The 20858-nt window shown below is 43.9% G+C and overlaps 1 protein-coding gene across 2 annotated transcripts in view; it reads right to left on the minus strand.

The window, feature by feature from the left end:
• JAK2 (Janus kinase 2) overlaps window positions 1–20858 on the minus strand; it is an 882548-nt gene that overhangs the window by 104573 nt on the left and 757117 nt on the right. For both annotated transcript variants that reach the window (XM_069240320.1, XM_069240330.1), the window contains 3 exons: window positions 11101–11252; window positions 10788–10938; window positions 9331–9464 (listed from right to left, as the gene is read on the minus strand). In XM_069240320.1, coding sequence (XP_069096421.1) covers window positions 9331–9464; window positions 10788–10938; window positions 11101–11252 — 437 coding nt within the window. The remainder of the gene's footprint in view (window positions 1–9330; window positions 9465–10787; window positions 10939–11100; window positions 11253–20858) is intronic.

The following is a 20858-nucleotide window of genomic DNA, read 5'->3' on the forward strand; positions in this document are numbered from 1 at the left end:
TGTATAAAATACAGCAATAATTAGGGTTCAGTGGGATCCTCTGATCCTGGGCCCTGGGACCACTGCACCAATGAAAGCTATGCTTCTGGGCATGTCAGTACTCTCTAGACCCCCTTGGCCCAGCTACCTACAGCTACAGTGTCCAGTCTAGTTGACATCACTAGCTTCAATTGTATAAAGAGCCCTCAGAGTTGCACAATAAATAAAGTGATTTTCTGGCTGATAGCTTAGATAGGCCACATTTTAATGGTTCAACAAGAGATGCCATGAAGCTAAGAGGCCTATGTTTAAAACACTTAGGCCCTCATTATGACCCCAGCGGACGTCGGTAAAATGGAGAAAAGTACTGCCAAGAGGCTGGCCGTACTTTTCCCCATATTAAGAATGTACCACACCATCCGCCATGGCGGTAACGGTCGCCGGACTGGAGACTTCAGTCTCCAGCCTGGCGGCCGTCACTAGCCTGCCTGCGGGATTATGACCCCGCCTACTGCCATGGTTTTTTCGGCTTCTTTACTGCCACGAAAACCATGGCGGTAGGAACTATCAGTGACAGGGAATTCCTTCCCTGTCACTGATAGGGGTTTTCCCCGCCCCCTCCCTCTCCCCCCCACCCCATCTCCCTCTCCAGACCCCACTTCATTCATGCACCTTCATTCACACATGCATTCACACACTCATTCTCACATTAAAGCACGCATGCATACATCCATTCACACACACATCCACACACACACTTACATACAGGCACACACGCATACTACACACAACACAACATACACGCACTCACACATCCATACATGCACACACACACAACACGCAACACACAGCCGCATTCAAGCACAGACATACACACAAATCCCCCCACACACACTACGCTCCCCAACCCCCTCCCCTGTCGGAGCACCCGACTTACCTTTTGAGAGGGGGTCCTCCAGCAGGAGACAGGACGGGGCACTGCTGCCAGCAGCAGTGTCCGCCAGCAGAACACCACCAGGCCGTATCATATGTCATGATACAGTCTGCGGCAGTCTACTGGCGTGGCGCTGCTGCTGGCAGCAGTGCCACCTTACTGCCATCCGCCGGCATGGTCACAGCAGGATTTCCAACCTCCTTCTGGAAGAAATACGGATGTGGTCATAATATGGCGGACAGCTGGTAGCCGCAGAGACGGTCTTTTGTCATCCGTCGCCGCGGTGGTAGGCAGTATATACTGCCAATGTTATAATGAGGGCCTTAGATTTTGAGCCAAAGATCGATCTGTTACGAGGTGAATATCAATCGGTGGTCAAAGACTCCAAAAAGAACTTTTAGGAGTATATGCCATTCTTTGGAAACTGCTAATGTTTCATGAATTGTTCATATATGTTCCCAAATGGTAACAACTGCAAATATTATTGACTATCACTGTTCGGGGAGAGCCTAGATTGATCATGTTAGTGGCATTTACTCTTTTCAAAACCAGAACCCCATGGTGTGCCCAGAAACCTGCCAAATCATCCTAGAATCTACTAGCTGTGACTCATTTGGATTTTCAGCTGAGAAAATTAAAGGATCCACATCACCTTTAAGTACTTAATATTTTCTGAATATACAATTTGTATGTAAGTTAGCAGACTATGATCCGAAAAGTAGCTCACTGCTATCGATGTCAATTATATAATCCGGGCAAACGTTTATTTAAATTACAGTTTAAGATACACCAATGAATGTATCTCAGAACCAGATAGTTTGTACTCAAAGCTTCCTTATCAGCTAATGGAGTGCGGTTAAACCAAACCTCAAGTAATATCAATTATGTATTTATTTTTTATGATTCAGTTCTACAAATGTTGGAGTGTCACCAACGCCACACGGCAATATCCTGAAGGTATATCATTTGATATAGCAATTGTTAGATGCTTCTACAGAGAGAAATGAAATTAAAGATATTGATCTTGATATATATCCTTTATAACCCAGTAGACACCAGCACGCAACACAATGACTAATTATAAGCAGTGATTGTCAGTGCCTCTACTTTCTCTGTTATCACATTTCTCTTTCCCACCGATTAATGCAAACCAAAGATTCACAGCTCCGGCTGGATCCGGAATTCAGATTAGTGTATTTGGACATTAATTCCTGCTTCTCTACACGGCTATCAATGTTGGCTGATGCATAATAATAATTCATAAATTTGGACTTTGCCAGAAGTTAAGTAGCTCAAGTGTGGTTGTGGCAGCATACAATTGTACTGATCAGTAGCAGTTACCAAGCCTTTTTACCTGTGTCACCGGAGCAAGGCCTACAGGCTCACTCATGTACAATTCCACTGTTTAATTTAACTGCTTAACTCACCCTTACCCTACATCAAGTTAGTATGTAGTGTTGTGCTGTGTGTTTTTGTGATATGCATGTGCTGAGAACATGCGTTCCTGTGGATGCTACAATACCTGGACGATTATGGGTTCTATTTTGGAAGACCCAGGGCTGACAGGTGGTAGAAGAATCCCTACTGGCAGATTTTTGGATTGCTGCATTCTGTGAGCTGGGTGGTACACACAGTGGAGGAAGGACAGCCAGGCTCTACAGCACACTCCAAAGGGTGCTCTTTGATTTAGAGAGAGGTCACTGATGGGGCTGATAGGAGAATCATAAAGAGTATGGCTGGGCCCCTAGGGTAACTTTTTGACAGACGTATCACTGTAACTGAGATCCAGGTGTGAACTTCTAGTCACTTCCATAGCCTGTGTTGTGGACTATAAGCTCTAGAGGTGCTCCTGCTGTGACAAACTGCTTTCTGAAGGCAGGGCAGAGAAGAGGGAACTTCAAAAGGAAGCAGACCCCCAAAACAAATTTCAAGACTCAAGCCCTAAATGATATTTGGTGTCTGGAAACGGACTATAAGAAGGAAAGCTCAAGGCCCTTAAACTGTCAAGCAGCCAGACAGGCTGTGCGATCAGAGGAAGCTTTGCAAGACTTCTGCCTGCCAGTCTCATAGCTGGGTGAGGGGACATCTAAGACTATCTGACCCTGGAGCCTGGAGGACCAGTGTGTGCCTACATGCCACGGCCAATGAGGCCTGTTAGGTACAGGAGAGCTGGAGGAAGCATAGTCTAGTGTGGGTTCCTGGTCAGTGGATTTCTGTTTTGAGGTGCGAGAAGATGGCTACTGCACTGATCGGGTTGTTGCATTGGTACATGTTTAAGTTGGAGACTTCCATATTCCAGAGAAGGGCTGCCAAGAAGTGATCTGTGAACTTTCCAGCACCAACTGAGCCGTCGCCTGTGTGCAGTGTATAAGTCAGCAACCCTGCATGCCAGAGAAGGTCTGTCTTGAAGTTTGCCGTGCCGATCACGTCGTTGCCCATGTGCAAGTTGCTGACGTCGTATACCAGAGGGAGCTGCAGTTAAGACTAACCTACTGCTGCTCTGACTAGGCTGTCACCCTAGTGAAGAGTAGGTGTGATGAACCCATATGTCAGAGGGTGCTACTAGAGGAAGACAAGAAGCACAGCCTGTTTGATGCTATCCATATTAAGAGAGGACACTGTGGTAAACTGTACGGGTCCAAGTCCCGGCTCAGTATCAGATACAGGAAACAATGACCATCTGCTTACCGTGTGAGGAAGACCAAAGGAAACTTACTGTTGCATCAGAAGAGTGACAAGGACTCCCATTCATGGCACTTGATACACACCTAAGGCAGCCGCTGCAGCTACTGTGCCAGGAGGAGAGATGCTCGCAGAGCTCGCTCAGACAATCCCTGCTGGTGTGGGAAACACTGAACTACGGTCCAGAAAGCACTGCAGGAACTTGTCTGCATTGTGGCGATTCGGCCCTGGAGCACTTTTGAATATCCTACCAGAGTATGAGTGGGACTTCTGAGACTTAGACTACTAGTGGGGCCTAACCTTAACGACCCCTTTATTAAATGGGGAATAACAACTGCAGCTAGTAAAAGGGAAGTGGGGCGCGGGCGATTGCCTACTAAACACTAGAGCCCTGTTCTCAGGGGGTTGTGTGTATTGTTTGCATTTGCAGTGTTTTACTCTACGGTTGTTTATAAGTACTCCTTTTGTCATAAAAAAAAATGTGACTTGTCAATCATTTAACGTTGCTATTGAACATATTTTGGGATGTGGGCCTGTGTTCACTTCATCTATCCTCCTTTGCCTCGAGCCTTGGGCTACTTGACCCAGGCTACCACTGTGAGTGAAGTACAGGGGTACTTGGCCCAGTTGCTAAGGACCCATGGTAGGTCGGCCCACGACATGAGTAGTATAAGGCCTCAACCCGCACAGTTGGGCTCGGTAGCTCCTGCTTGTCCTGCGGCCCTCTGACAGCGGATATGTAGTATGTCTAACAAAAACTTAACAAAATATTAATTGTAAAAGTGGTTACATTTTACAGAAAGTAACTAAATTTCACAGCTATACTCCTCCATGTTAAAAAAAATTTAAGAGGTTTTCGGACTCATCCTTATGTTATCTAATTTTATAAAACATATGCAATCTACATTTTCAAGGTCATCTTAACGCTGTTTGGAGCGCGTATGGCTGACCATGTTCTAATAAAATATTTAAATTGATACTGTGGCCCACTAGGTTCTGCCAAGCACCGCTGACTCAAAATAGTATAGAATGTATTTGCAGCTAATGTGTGAAACATCAGTGGTCGTGTTAAGCATGTTTTCTCTTATTCGGTTTGTTCTTTCTGAGTGTCAACCTGTTTCTGGGTTCTAGCCAATAGGTAATCTTTTCTAATATTTACTGGTAGACTTGACCAGTCTTCAACAGTTAATACTAAATGCACTTTTTGACAGAATATTTTTTTTTAGCAATACTGTAGTTCAAGTTTTTTTTTTTTGGAGTACAGCAGAACAATAGTAAAATATTTCTCAAAGAACACATAAAATCAATATTTTCTACTTTGCCTTTGGAACAGATCCGGTTTACCAACTGACTTTTAACGACAACATAAGCTTTGCTAGTAACTTGTTTAGGAAATGGAAAAAAAATCTTATCTTTAAACAGCTTTGTTGACAACATGGGCTTTGATGCCACGCAAAAATCACAGAGCAGGTTTAAAACACATTGAACGCTTCAGCAAGATCAAAAGACAGATATTTCACATGCCCTAATTGCTAATCCAAAGAGAAAGGCAAGGGTAGAAGAAATCATAATTTGGAGCTTAAGATCTTTGTCCCTGCCTGTCATATTTGCTAGAAAATAAGTACCTTGCCCCAATAGGTATTAGACTTCTAAAGCAGTCATTCAGTATATAGTCAGAATTTGTATTGCTAACATTGTTATTGTTCCTGTAACCTACTACCCGCGATACAAGTTATCTAGAAAGTATCCATAACGTGCACAATTCGAATGCTGGCAGTGAAGTATACAATATTTGGATTATAATAAATGTACAAATATAAGTGGCCCAGAATTGTGTAAAATCAGTGAAGGGTTTGCAGACTAAATGAAGATAGCACAGAGGAAGCAAAGAGGATAGAGCAGGAAAAGGTAACATAGTGGACTGAAAGAGAGGATACTTATTATTATCTTAATGTCCACCGCTGACCTACCACTACAGCAGAAACAAAAAATGTACTCACCTTCGGTGATGATCTCTTTGCCTGCAGATTCCTCATCGGCTGAATATCCCTAGGTAGGTGGCAAACTGAATCTAGAAGCTTTTCTGAACCGTCCTGCACTAGTAGTAGGCACTGGTTCTTTTACAACGTAAAAGCAAAGCAAGAGCGATGTTATCGGAGTCATATTGCACCCACCACCTCACTGACTTCAGTTCCCCCGTCCACTTTTTTTCCAAGTTGCTGGAGGCAGAGACAGGAAGAAACAGATCAATTACGTCAGAGTGCAACCACGAAACTGGAAGCTTTTCTATTGTTAGCAGACTATGCACATACTTATCAGAAAGATAGCTACTGAAGATAGGTAAACTTTTACTTCTGATGGATACTTTTCTCTGCAGATACTTTGCCTGATGAACAACTCAATGTCCTGGGAGAATGGGATGGCACTAAACAGATATCATCTGTGCTGAAATCACTGCCAATGAAGGCACCACAGGAAAGGCCACAAGCACCAGTGTGCATACATGACCAGGAGGATGAAGAAAGCCAGCAAACGTAGCTGGCAGAAAAACATTAAACTCAAAACAATCTTTTCTTTAAAAATCTGACTCACATCCTGAATGTTTCAGATCATCTGAGGAACAGCAAAGACTCTAAAAAGAAAGTGGTGTGTAGTACTGCTCCTATGAACAGGTGGCACTGAGAATGCTCTAGTTGAGACTTGGGTAGACTGCTGGAAAAGCCATGTCGATCAGCAGGGATGCTGTTGCCTGCAGGTGATCTAACACCATCTGCAGTGAGCTGACTTTAAGTAGCTACTCATCTAATTACCGGAACACTGAGATCTCTGACATTACAAAATATGCTGCATCCAACACCATCAACTTAATGAAGACACAAGGTGCAATTGTTAGTCCGAAACAAAGAACCTCCATTTGGCAGGAAGTGGAACCTACCATGAAATACAACTACCTCATGTAAGACTGCGGTGGAAATATGTGTTGGGCAAGTTTTGGGACACCTTTTAGTCTCCCACTATTAGCTCCAGATGAACCTTGGGCACAAACAAGTTCATGATCAATCCTGAGACCTGAGATCAGACAAAGATTGCCATCCCTCTTGGAAAGCAGGAAGTAATGTAAGTAGCACCACTGTCCAATTTCCTACTCTGAGACAAACTTCTCCTTCTCCTTTCTGGAGCAGGGCTTCTCCTCCTGCTACATGATCCTCTGGCTGAAGGGGAAGTATCTGGGAGGAACGTGTTGAAAGCTTAGGGCATATCCCCTTCTTATTATTTGTAGGACCAGCTGGCATGATGTTCTAGCCTTCCAAACCTGCAGAAAGTAGGGTACCTTTAAGGGGAAGCTAACATAACTTTCTAGATTATGTGTGGGAGGACAAGGATGTCGGCGGCTGCTGGGTTTGATGACCCTTTCCTTTGCTCTTTTGCTTTTGCTCTGGCACAGCAGTTAGATGGCTGATGGAACATATGGAAATGCTGACACTGCCGAAAGGCAAAGTCTTTTTAAAAACCCTGAAACTTCCCAAACTGCTCATAGACCCGGGCCGGGAGTTGGAGAACAAGAGAGTGGGCAGCAGCCCATCCCACCGTGAATCTCTCAAGTGCTGCATCAGCATTGTTCCTAAAAAGACAAGACCCATCAAATGAAATATCCATCAGGCTCACTTGCACACCATTGGGAAATCTGTCTCCGATTGGCAATGGATGACCGAATAGCTATGGAATCCACTGGGCCCATTCCTGTTCTGATTTGCTAGAAGGCATCTTGGCCTTAACTCACCATCTCAGAATAGAGATCCTTAAGGTGGACTGGAAGACTTCAAACTACCATGTTAGCCATGTCCCATAAGACGTGTATATCTGGCAAGATACGACCGAACCGTCGCGTTACAGCACAGTGATTCTGACAGTGAGGCTTATCATGGTCATTTCTCTCAGATATACCCTCTGAACCAACTACTGATATTTCTGGCCTGATCTTACAGATACAAATTGCTCCAGACTGCTTATACACCGGTCTAGATTTCAACTGTGGGCATGCATATCGCCCATTTCTATTTGACGTCATCTTTGAAACCTAAATTTTATTGGCCTTGATAAAGTCAATGTGACGAAACACCTGTCGGCTGTAGCTGTATATACTGGACTTACCATTTTGTGACAAGAATAAACCTTATCATCATTTATTACGTGGCTTTGGACTCTGATTTTATTCTTCCACTTGGATGAACAGTGCTGGACTGCGTTTGCTGTGCCCTGGTATATTTTGACATATCTGGCAAGCAGAGCAAAGCTAAGCTGCTGGCAGGGAAGACCTTTTTACCACCTTGTCCAATGTCTTGGATTCTCTTTCAAGTGGAGCTGCTGTAAATGCACCAGCAAGATGATGCCTGCACTACGAGGCTTTCTGGCAGTAGGTGAGGGAAGAGGAAGGCAATGTCTCCTGAAGCTGGCCTGTACCTCCTTGCAATAATCCACTTAACATTGGGGGTGAGGTGTGCTTGTCCCACACTACTTTAATGGTCAAAAGCAGGGCATTACTAAAGAGCAAAATAGTCTCTCATGCTGCCTCAGGCAAAATAGTCTCCAAGTACAGACTTCATCCTCCATCTTGTGCAAAGCTAGAGGGCATCCAACATGGATTCAATTGGCTTACATTACTCTGGATCACACACACAGACACCATGTATGTGCCACACTGGCCACACACACCAACATGCTTAACAAATACTAGGGATGTTAGTGCAAAGGACCGGGCAAGCATAGAAGCAGATATTTACACAGGTGGGTCGTTAGGCCTCCACTCCAGTGAGCCATATAAGTAGTTCTGTTCACACTACTGATTCTTAAAACACGGAACACTGCAACCCACAATATATGTAGTAACCCAGGACAGAAACAGAAGTCCTCACTGACAAATGAAAGAATGCTTGATGCACCCCTCCAGATCACATGACCTGTTATAGTCAGGGGCACCCCTAGGCATATGTGTACATGCTTAGATTAATGTGATGCCAAAGCCAAGATAAAAACTCACAGTGCCATATCCATGCAGTCATTCACTCATTGCAGGGGAACATGCCTCTTACCATATAGGATGAATTCCCCTTACAACAGAAGCATCTATAGATATTTCAACTGATCAAGCATCTAAGCATCATCAACAGTTTCGGAAGACCACCATCATGTTTGTGTGTGCAATGTACATTGATCTGAAGTTTTTTTTAAGTCCATCAGACTATCTTTGCAGAAAATGTTTGGATGTGATAATGTTCTGCCTTGAGAGATCTTTGCCTTCCCTCTCATGCTCACCCAGGTCCTTACCAAATCTTGCCTTTCCCATTGGCAAAACGGATTGGTGCCCCCAAAGATATTTAGATCACATCAGGAATGATTACGGTCTTAGTCTCATGTAGCTATCAGCTGAATGGCATCTTGGAAAAAGGCAGAAAAAGGTGTTGCACAATAATTGTTTTCATATAAGTCCCTTTGTGTCCTTGGGAAAATAATGGAATGGTTTCTCCTTTGAAGTGAATGATTACATCATACTTACACACACACACATACAGTTTAATGAAGTTGTGTTAAAGGATGTACAATTCTTGTTCTGACATCCACACAAAGTAAGCCTTTTTTAACCCATATATGCCACATATTGCTCCAGTGTTTTTCTAGAAGCCTCACAAATAACAATTCGCACTGAACAAACATTTAATAATCAAATGCAATAGTACCTTGCCAAGCTGCTGCAGGAACTTTAGATGTCTTTCCTCAAACTGAGTTGGGTCCCTGTCTTCGAAGGCACCAAGAAATCCAAAGGCCTCTGCTCTGTTTGGTAACATATCACTTTCTGTGAGCAGTTCATAATCTGAGGAGAAAGAAGGAACAGTGATGGAATAATAAGAAAGTACATTTTATTTAAACCACTGTTTACCAAACTATGGGCCTTATTCACAAACAGAATTTTGTAGTATGTTAGTACTACTATCCGAGTAGTACTAACGTACTACAAAATGCTATTCACATACCTGTCTTTTCTGTGCAGAGTTCTGTGTATCAACTGCAGAGATCTCGACACACGCAAGTATATGTTTTAGTAGCCAATGTGAGAGGACAGAGCTAAGTGGATGGAAAATAGAGAATACGTACTACAAAAGGGGAGAAGATTCATGTTCAGCCCTACTCACAACTATATCATTCTAAAACTTAATCTGGCCCTGATCATGAATGCAATTGGAAGAGGACAGTGTTGCTCTTTTAAGGGAAATTTACAGTGTAAAAGAGACACCCTACTTTCTCAGCTCCTTCCCTGGCGTCAGAACCAAATTAGGACTTGTTTTCTGACTGAAGCCCAGTCACTCTTTTTGTATGTTGCTGCTCAGTAATCATAGTCCGGTCCTATCCTGGTCATGTAGGATTTTCACAGACTGAAACAGGAGAACAAACATACTGTAGGGAGAAGGAGACGTGAGAAGGGAGAAATGACTGACTATATAACACATGTATCTAGGAAATATGTTTGGGGCTTTTATACAGACTACATAAGAAAAGGTTATAAATTAACAGCCATTAGTTTCCTGCCATAGGTTACCTCATCTGAATTTATAACTAATAGAATACCTTATTCTTTGTGTGGGCTTCAAGGCAGATTTTAAAAGTTCAAAGTTCTTTCATAATTATGTCATGAATATTAGGCAATGTATTCAAATACTATAAAATGCAATTAACTTAAAGGGCCTCTTTAATTTAGTCCCAAAAAAGGAGAAGTTGGCATTCACGTTCAATTAAATTTCAGTTCCACTGTACCAGAATGCTCAGTTAAGCATTTCTTCTCTGCGAAGGTAAGTAACCTTGCTTGACGAGTAGATAATACAAGATCTACCATTCTCTGAAAGGGCACGCTGACGCTCTAATCCAGAAGAGGAGATCTAGAAAATGAAAAGTGATGCCAAGACCCTGACGTCGGTGTAAACAGAGAAAAAGCCAGGCTGCCCAGGGTTGAGCTGGGGGCATAATTCGAGAAGAGTCTCTCATAGATGACGTTGTACTCAGATTTTTAAATGTGCGCGGAGGAGAACTAGGCCTATTTAGAGGACTGAAATAGATAGAATGGTTGTTTTTATATCCGTAAATTACTAATACAATCTTGAATCACAATCGTACGTCTGTGTTATTTACTTTAGTCCCTTACCTGGTGTGAACAAACTGTTGAGATCACGTATTACAGCTCGAAAAGAAGGCCTGAAGTCCGGTTCGTAATCCATGCAGCTGTTTATTAGATTCGCCAGTTCCATCCATTTTGGAGCCGGAAGCTGATGCCGGTCTTCGTAAAACTGCAATTTCTGTTGTGAAATAAAAGTACGTGGTTAAACACACAAGTACCGTAGACTTGACAGTAAATAATTCTGCAGTTCACACTACGAAGCGATGCAAAAAGAAATTTAAAATGGATAACGTTCTGTAGCAAACAGATGTCTCGGTATTCATCTAGCTTGATTACTTACCCTCTGAGAATCCAGTGCATGCAGCGGCTTGTCTCCTCCGCTGCAGATCTCCCACAAGGTGGTACCAAAGCTCCATTTATCAGTTGCCACGCTCAGATGTTTAGCACTTTCAATGCATTCAGGCGGCACCCAAGGAATCCTCTCCAACAGAACTTAAAACACAAAAGAGAACTTTAGAAGATCATAGTGCCTTCAGTGCTTGCCATTGTTTTGTAAGCAGTGCAGTAGGTATATTAGCATGGGTGATCTAGTTATCAGAATCCTTATAGAACCAAATGAAAGATGTATGATCTAACTGAGCAGGGACTGATAAACTTACCATCAAACATGGCCATGAACGTTGCAGTGTTTAAAATATAACTAGCTGCAACTATATTCAGTTTTCTATTGATGTGAATGAAAGTTTGCGAAATAAGCAATTACAGGGGTCATGTGATTAAGAGGCCAAGAGTAATGACGGGCAAGCCGGGGTCAACGCTATCTACGTTCATTAAGCACAATGACAGCGTATATCGACACACCCATGCACTCTGCACACCGACTAGTAGACAGACACACACACACACAGATCAGCAATGCAAACCACCCAATTATATACTGGCCAACATCCATGGATAAAGGTCAACAATATCTCTATGGCTCATCAGAAATGAATGGGGCATAATGTGTATTTGTGGGCACGTGGTGGTGTGCAACACTGAGCACATTCAGGGTGATGAAATGGCCCCACGTGACTGGGAAGCTACTTAAACAGTCCATAGTTGTTACTAGGTTGTTGGGTCAGGAATGCTACTTGAAAGGTAAACGGCATGTGCCCCTGCCCCAAATGCCGGACTGCATGTGAACCTGGTATCCTGACTTATTTTTGCACTAGCATTACACTAATTTAGTCTGTGCAAAAGCTGAGGCCTGTCCTAGGGGATTCAAGGCATGTTCTATGAGCTCGAGGGGAGCACCAAGCGTGCCTTCATATTGAGCCTTGAACTACTGTATGTTCCTGGGGAGCATCACTTAAAATGCTGGTGGCAGTGTATCATGTTTTATGAATCAGTGGTAGTGACCAGACTTTTTTCTCTGTGACCAGAAGAGCCGAGCCCACTAGCCATTTGCATGTAGTTTCTCTGTTATGTGAAACACAGAACCTTCTATTGGCATCCCACATATATGTTGAATGCTAGTATGTGCAATGAGTGTGCAGTACATGTATAGTAGTATGACACTCTGTGTTATGTCAGTCTGAGTATTGGGGTCATTGGGGTCCATTTTGGGTGCCAATGGTTTAGCATGGCACAAGGTGGAGGATGAAGACAACTCTCCCCAGCCTGTGAAAGTGTATTGCATGCCTGCCCATTAGTCTATCTCCATTACAGCTTCAGGACAGAAAAAGACAGCCAGGAACAAACATCTCACACTGTGCCCTTGTTTAGGATACTCTTGTTCAGTGCCAGACATACCTTGCACAAAGGATGTGTCTGAGAAGAAATCAGAAATTAAATTTGAAATAGAACCAACAAAAAAACAGCCCTGAAACCTTGGACAGTGGATCCACATCACTGGTCTGGAATGTGTGTATAAATGTGTGATCCAAACCACCTTGATTTGTTGGAGTTGCAAGTTCTACCTGATTGCCACTCTACCAGAGGCAATGGGACATCACCAGAGGTCCGCACTTTCTGCTGGAGGAGTTGATGACTTGCTTGAAGTGCCTAGAAGCCTGCTGCCTGACAGAGGGAAACAGTGTGCCTGCTCCTGCACGACAGAAAGCTGCTTAGTAGGAGATTCTCAGTATGTTACTAGCACAAGGACCACTCTGAAAAATTGATGAACTGTGCTGGTCACTGAGCAGTTCCTGAGTGAGCTGCATTAAGACTTTTTAGTGTCAAATATCACCATGTCTGGCATAGGCTTGAGACACTGGTGCTGCATTTTCTGATGTCAGTAATTGAAGTTGCATCCCCACCAAAGCGGGCAGCCCTGATTGGCCTTAGAGGCTGCACTTGCCAAATCTGAGTACTTGTCTGCAACTGGTCGGGCTGGCCACCGCTGCTGAAGAGTGCTGTCACGCAGGCCTGTACTGCTGACTTCATCCAACTACCTGGAACAAAATCTTCTTAAGTTCAGGAAGGCTATTTCTTTTTATATCATATGGTTGACATTTCCACCCAGAAATCCACTTTATACTGCTTGCTCACAAGTATTATTTGCTACAGCGCCAGTATACACCAACATGGGGTGGCAGTACTGCACTCCATAAATGCATAAAGACAAGCCCTAACGCAAGGCTCTTGCCGCGGCTTCCATAGAAGAGCCGCCTCTGCAAGGCCAGACTGAGGAACCAAAAGCAGCCCTGACAATCCTCCATCCAGCCCCACTCTCCTTGTCTCCTCACACAATCTCTCTCATGCATCCATTAACTCGCTCTTGTTGTCGCTGATCTAATTTCTAGCATAATTGACCGATGAGAGCAGTTGACACTTCTGCACCTGTGCCTAATAGATGCCTCTTATTATACAGAGTCTTGGGGGCTGTATATATAGAATCCTCACCAGAGCAGGGAGAGAGTTTGTGAAACGAAGTGTGGTGCCTCACTGATCAATGCAACCTAGGTTACAACCCTGTTTCACATTGCTATTGACCTGTGTAGTATACAGTTGTGCTGAGAGATTAAAGTACTCTCTTTTACATAGCACTGACTGAACAATACATTTTTGTCTGTTGATTGACTGCTGAGTGCTGCACTATTATCCTCAACACTACCTCCCTGAGAAGCCTGTGACTGTTCTCCCGCGCTACCCTGATGGTCAAGTGTGGTAACAGTTGTATTTTGACCCAGTTTGCAAATCCATAGTTGAAAGGGCCCCAGGATACCAGTGGTAAAGGACATTAACAACCACCAGAAGCCTCTATCGGTCTTGTCTGCCTCCCAAACTGCATCCCTGCCCCCAAAAAAGGGATGCGAAACATGTTGCAAACGAAGCTACAAATTCCAAAAAGCACTGATGTATTCAGTTAAATAATAACTGCATGACTGCCCAGTGAAAATCTAGCCAAAATTTGATCAGATGACCATAGGATGATGCCTGCTCCTCAATCAGCTCTTTCTGGGGCTTCAGTGTTTGTCCCTGCGTGGAGCATGGACCTAGTACAGCTTGCTGTCTAGGGCAATTGTCCTTCCACTGGCACTGCACTCCTGCAAGTACTTTTTAAAGTTACTTTTTCGATGCACTTTATAAGAATGCATATGTCTACAGTCCATTTCCCTCCCTCACCCCTCCCTCATGTTGTTTGTCACTTTGCTCTCCTTCCGTTGTTCGTAGTTGCTGCTCTTTCCCTCCTCCGATCATGTTGCTTTCCCCTGCCCTCAATATGTACAATTCGAATTGACAGCTATGACAATGGTTGTTTTATTTGTATCATCCACCAGACATCGAGATATACAGAACCAGACATTGTGCCTAATACTGTAGTGTGCGGCCATGTATGAGTAACCTAAACTACAAAACATTCATCAGAGTTAAAATTAGAAATGCCCCAAAGATTGTATTACATGTAATAAAGTTTGTGTTTTATAATGCATTGAACTTAATATTCTTTTGTGCCGTGCCTGAGTGGGATGGAAGCAGAAGGCTGAACTTCGTTTGAGCCAACTTGGGAGAGTGCACCTGTGTAAAAGGGATCGTAGACTAGTGCAAGATGTGACACCTGGGAGACGCAGAAGAAACCCGGACACTGTATTTGGAAGCCATACTTGATTGCTGTATGGATGCAGCAGGTATCAGGTGGATACCATTATACGTGGAAAAGAGACTCACTGAAGGTGGCTTGTTTAGCCTGGCAAGAAGGCTGCCAGGTCACCAGAAACACATATACTACGTGGAAAGCTAGACTGAATAAAGTCATCTCCATGCATGGAGGGATAGATTGTGCAGGCCTGGGTACAAGACCTTGCTCTGGTGATGCGACAGAAGAGTCTCTTGAAATGGCAGCCTGACTGGAGGATAGACACTAATGCTCAAAGGTTCCAGCTATCACATTCTCCTAGTCCAATCCATAGCCACTAGGATAACTTGGGCCCATTTTTCCTAGATTATTTTCGGAACACAGGGCAGGCAATATAGCTGTAAGAAGGCATAGAGGAGTCCCATTCTCCACTCCAGCTAGAATGAGCTTTCTTTTTTCCAACAAGCAAAAGTGTTAACACTTTGTGTTCTCAGCTGTGGTGGAGATAGATGCAGGTCTCTATTTATTGCTGGAAGATGTTCTATGTGAACTCCGGGTGCAGCTGCCATTTGTGATCCGCTAGATGTTGCAGCTGGGTTTGTCCGCCCTGGGATTGAAAGAGCATGCCAGATAGAGTATGATCAGGGTGATGTCCCTACTATTCAACCAGCTTCAGAGGCCTATGAGCTCTTGGCACAGAGCCCAGAAACTCAGCCTGCCCTGCTTTTTGCCTTACCACAGCGGCAGTGTTGTTTGTGGGCCTCAGGCAGATTCAACTTGAGGGACGTCAGAAAGGCTTTCAATGCCAATTGAATGGCCTGCAACTCCAGCAGCCTGATGTGGAGATAGGCCTCTGAGGGCAGAAGAGTCCCCTTACCTCCACGTATCACAGATGACCTGCCCAACCCAGCAGGGACATGTATGACATCTTTTCAGTTTTAAGTGGGGTAGGGAGAGGGGTTTTCTGCTGGTCCAAATACGACTGAGCAGCCACAACTATAGATCTTTTGCAGTTTCCTCCAAAACGTAGATGGAGTCTCATAGATTCCATGGATGCTGAGCCCACTGAGATTTCAGATCTCATTGCAGAGGCTACATATGCCGCCTAGCATTATCGGCAAGCAAGATGCCAGAGGGCAGTAGGCCAAGAAGTCTCACAGCCATCTTCCCTGAGACACAGGACTGAGGCTGAAACACTGGGATCATTGCCTGAATGTCCTGGACTCAATGCAGGGCCACTGAAATTAAGCAATTGTGTGGTTGCAGTGCTTTTCACATAATCAGAAATATGTTGCATTTGCCACATAAACCATCTGCAGATTTTAACAAATGCAAAACTGGGTTCTAGCTCAAACGGTTCCAAGGTTATTAACAATGCAGCAGCATGTGTTACTGTGCAGTTGAATGCCCTTTGCAAAGGTTGAGGGGTCACCTTTTTGTTGCTTCTTGCTATGTCTGGCTGTTAAACAGGTACTAATTTGGTGCAACCTTTGCCAATACAGCGTTAAGTGTACAAATGAAAAAATATTGAGATAGCCATATCAGAAAATATGCTGTATTATGCCGCATAATTTACCTTTTCTTGCCGCAATATTAAGTCAAACCTGCTGCATACTTTAGGCCTCACCTTCTGCATAGTTCCAGTGGCCCGAACTCACTGCTCTGGAGAGAAGACTCAAAATTGCACTGCATCTGGGATGCCTCTGATAAAAATAATGTTAACACCCTAGTGATGCCTGATATGTAGGTAGGGATCTCATCTTGGAGGCATTTATGAATTTTTCCTGTTCTTGGTGTGATAGTGATCTGATGAAAGGAAACCTCTGCAAAGGAGTCAGCTGTGACACTGGCATGTTGATCGCGAGCCCCAACGTTGTAGGGAGGTCTACTGTCATCTGAGGGTAACTGTGGCACACTTACCTTCAAAATCAAGATGCTGAAGAAGGGGAAAGACAGGTATTCCTAACCTCTGAAGATACACTTGACCAGTGCCATCACTTTCATGAACAGCCATGGAGCACTGTGAGGACAAAAGGGACAAAAGAGAACTGAAATTGCTCCTGGTTCACCTTGAAATGCAGGATATGTATCTTGCAGGTCTAACATCATCATTCAGTCTCCTGGTTCCAGAGCAGATAGAACCTGAGCCAGTTTGAGATTCTTGAATTTGTCTTTCTACAGTGAGAAATTGAGGTGTTGAATATTTAATATATGGTGAAGGCCTCCACTCTTTTCGGCACTCGGAAATAACAGGATTAGTACTCACTTCCAATCTCTGAGGCCGGGAGCCTTTCTTCAAAAGAGCTACTTTCTCCAAAACCATCTGAACTTCCTGCAGGACTATGGACAAATTGTCTAATGTAGGTAAAAGAGGCGCTGGGCCGAAAGGAATGGCAGGGCATAACTACGTTGTACTATCTGCAAAACCCACCTGTTGGATGCTATGACTTGTCACCAATGAGTGATCCTGCCTTCCACAGCGTGGTTGTGTGCTGCTAAGGGCAAACTAAAGCTGCTTGGATCCTGCTGCTGAACTGGTCAGGAACTATGAAGTTCACTCCGCCTGCTGGCCTGGCTGTTGTTTGCAGGATCCCTTACCCTGACCGCAGAAGGGCTGTTGTGGGAACAGGGGGCATTGATGCTGTCTGAAGGTGAAATCCCTAACAATGACTTGATAGGAGTGACATTTTTGGGGATACTGCCTCACGGGTGTAGGAAGTTCGAGGGTGCACACAGTAGCTCTACTCTCTTTAAGGCATGTAAAGACAAACTCAGCCTTCTTGCCAAAGATGCAAGACCCACCAAAATGCATATCCATGAGTGATGCCTGAGAATTTCCCAAGAAGCCTATGGATCTCATCCATGCCTGGTGCCAGAGCGCCACACTAGTGCCAACCAATGTGCCTAAGTAGTCCACTGTATAAAGGCTTGACCTGGTGACATACCTGGCCACATTCTGGCCATCTTGAATGGAATGTGTTAAATTACGCGTAATATCTCTGGTACCAAGTCTGACAATGCATGGGAGTACCTTCCCAGCAAACAACTGGTGTTGACTGATCTGAGGATGAGACTGGTGGAAGAAAAAATCCTCTTTCCAAATGCTTCAATTCTTTTCAACACTGTCTGGAGTTAGAGGGAAATGTATTAAGATTAACCCTGCTGGTGGGGACCTGTACTACCAGACTCTCAGAGATGGAATGCTGCGTTTGAAAGGCAGGGCCATGAAGAGCAGGTCTGTACTGACGTGCTACCTGTCCAATTTATGTGTGAGAAAGCAGGGTTTGATTTAAGTGCCCATGAGGGTGTCTGGCTAGTTGAATGACAGTAAGGGTTAAGATGAAGATTGTCTAGCTTGTATCACTACTGTGAGGACAATGGTTTTTATGTCAAGGGATGGCATCTGTAGACTTAAGACTTTGCCTCACCATCTAAATACCAGGGCCAATTAAGCAGACTCTTTTGCGAAAGGGCTGGGGAGGAGAGTAGTCCAGTGTGATGGGAAGTGTCTTGCCCACTTGGCTCTTGTATATCCATATAGAAAGCATCAGTGTCATACAGTGGGGAGAATATGTCCCCACTATCACCAGCATCATGAAAAGCTAGTTGGCTCTGGTCAGAGTCCGATCCCAAAATTTGTTGGAGCACTGGATAGCATCTCCTAGCGAAAGACAGTGTCTTGTCAGAGGCAGAATGTATAGGGTCTGGGTGCATAGCAACTGAGTTTGAGTGGGGCTTCAGCCAAGGTATGGGCAGGTTCACCTCGAGGTCAGATATAACTATGGGATCAATGTCCTCTTCTGGCATCAGTGCTTGCATTGGTGCAGCAGGAACCAGCAGAGAAGGTGGTGCTGGGCATGGAGTAGGCTACATAGTTGAACATGAACCCAAAGCAGGTACATGATGCCGAGACAGCACAGCGGGCAGACCCACCAGCTGTAACCTAGCTGGAGGACTCTGCAGATCCGTAGGGCCCGGAGGCAGGCCAGGGATAGCTGGTGGGGTACCAAAAATGCCAAGCATAGCCTCCTTAAATTCCTGATCTGTGTGACATCACTGATGAACCCAGAAATTCAAGGATGCATCCGAATCAACTGTTGAATTTGTTTTTAACTAGGGGACCACAAGCGAAACCGCAGGGCACCTTGACATCTTCACATCTTCCCAGAGTGTGACAAGGCTGGGACAAGGGCTGCTATTACTTCTTGCTTTTATTTGGGGATTTAGGGCCAGATGTATCAAGCAATTTTGCATTCTCAAACAGTGCGAATCGCCAAATTCGTCTGTTTGCGAATGCAAAAATGCCTTTGCAGATGTATGAAAGGTATTCGCTGTGCAATTTTAAGGAATTGAAAAAATAGCGATTCCTTAAAATTGCAATCCCATTTAGAGAATCGCAAACTGCGATTCTCTAAATAGGAAATCGCAAATAGGAAATTCCTATTTGCGATTTCCAAAGCACATGTATCAAGCATTTCCTAAATGCGAATTGTGCATTTAGGGAATGCAATTACCACCAAATCCAATTTGGTGGTAAGTATGTTCAATTTTTTAAAATGCATGTAGCGCACTCATGACCCCAGAGCATGTGTGTGCTTCACATGTCCGCAAATATTTTTGGGGGGTGCATCAGAGGGGGCCTTACGGCCCCAGCACCCTGGGGTTTGTATTACCTAATTTGCGAATTCCAAACTGGAATTTGCAACTTGGAAAATGCAAAACCATTAGCACCTATGGGCATACAGGCCCATAGGGATGAATGGAGTCCCATTCTCCAATTGGATTCGGTAACAGCGATTGCGAATTTTAAGAAATCGCTATTACCGACTCGAAAATTTCATTCATCCCATTTTTCATTTCTTGAATAGCGATTTCTTAAAATTTGCTATTTAGGAAATGCAAACCGGGACTTTGATACATCTGGCCCTTAGAGTTCCCAGGAGTGGGTCTGTGTCTTTAGCTTTGAACGGGAGTGGGTTTTACACATGACTTTGCCCTGTGGTCATGGATCGCCTTTTAGTGGTTCAGGATACACTCCTGATGCACTCGCATAACTTGGAGTCAGACCCGAGTTCAAACATCAGACACACCCCTAATGGGGATCTGTCACAGAAGTCTGTTTGCAAGAGTCCTTACAAGGCTTAAACAATGTCGTTTTAGGAGGGGACGTATTCCCTTGTACACTAGAAAGAAATTTTGAAGAATAAAAAAACTTGTCAACTGATAAGAAAAAAGTAGGAGCTAGTTCTCGTTCCGCATACGAAAGCACGGAAAGAAAGAAACTGACACCAGAATGCTCTATTCTACCTTGTTTTTTTCCACTAATCTATTTTGCTTCAAACTGTGGCTTTGCCGTCTAACATATTTTATGCCATATGGTAGTTTCAAACCACACTGTGAATTTGTTCTTTACCTGTGATTTGATCTACACTGATTATACCCCATGCTAATTACACTTACTGATTTATTGAGTTCCTAAATCGTGATTTGGTCTACACTGTGATTTTGTTCACCAATACAGTTTGTTTCACACTGTGCCTTTCACTTGGCTGAACGTTTGTTGACTAATATGTTTTTGCTTAAAAAATGTCTTCTCTTTTAAATGATACTGTCCTCCAAATTTGTTTTGCCTCTCTAAAACAGCAAACACTCCTCTCACTTGGAGCCCTACCTGCCATCAAATCTAAACAGAAGAGATATTCTTATCAGATCAGATTCCAAGATGCAGGCAATAACATCTCAGAATGGCCTATAATATAGAGTCTGGACAGCTAATTTTCAGATTTAATGGGTGAAAATACTTGGTTGGGCACCATAACAAATCAGCCTACTCTTTCTCATCAAAAAATACCCATCAGTATGGATACAATATACTCCTTCACAGTTTTGAGGAAGTCTTAAATCCACTGTGGGAGAAAACTAGAACTGGTCACCATGACCTGTAACATTAACTTCAAATAAATCTTTGTGAGAATGGGACAACCATGATCTAACCCTCCACCGCTAATCTATGCATTAATATTGCACAGTTTGATATT

This window comes from Pleurodeles waltl, chromosome 1_2 (genome assembly GCF_031143425.1).
Source record: "Pleurodeles waltl isolate 20211129_DDA chromosome 1_2, aPleWal1.hap1.20221129, whole genome shotgun sequence".
Classification (NCBI taxonomy): Eukaryota; Metazoa; Chordata; class Amphibia; order Caudata; family Salamandridae; genus Pleurodeles; species Pleurodeles waltl.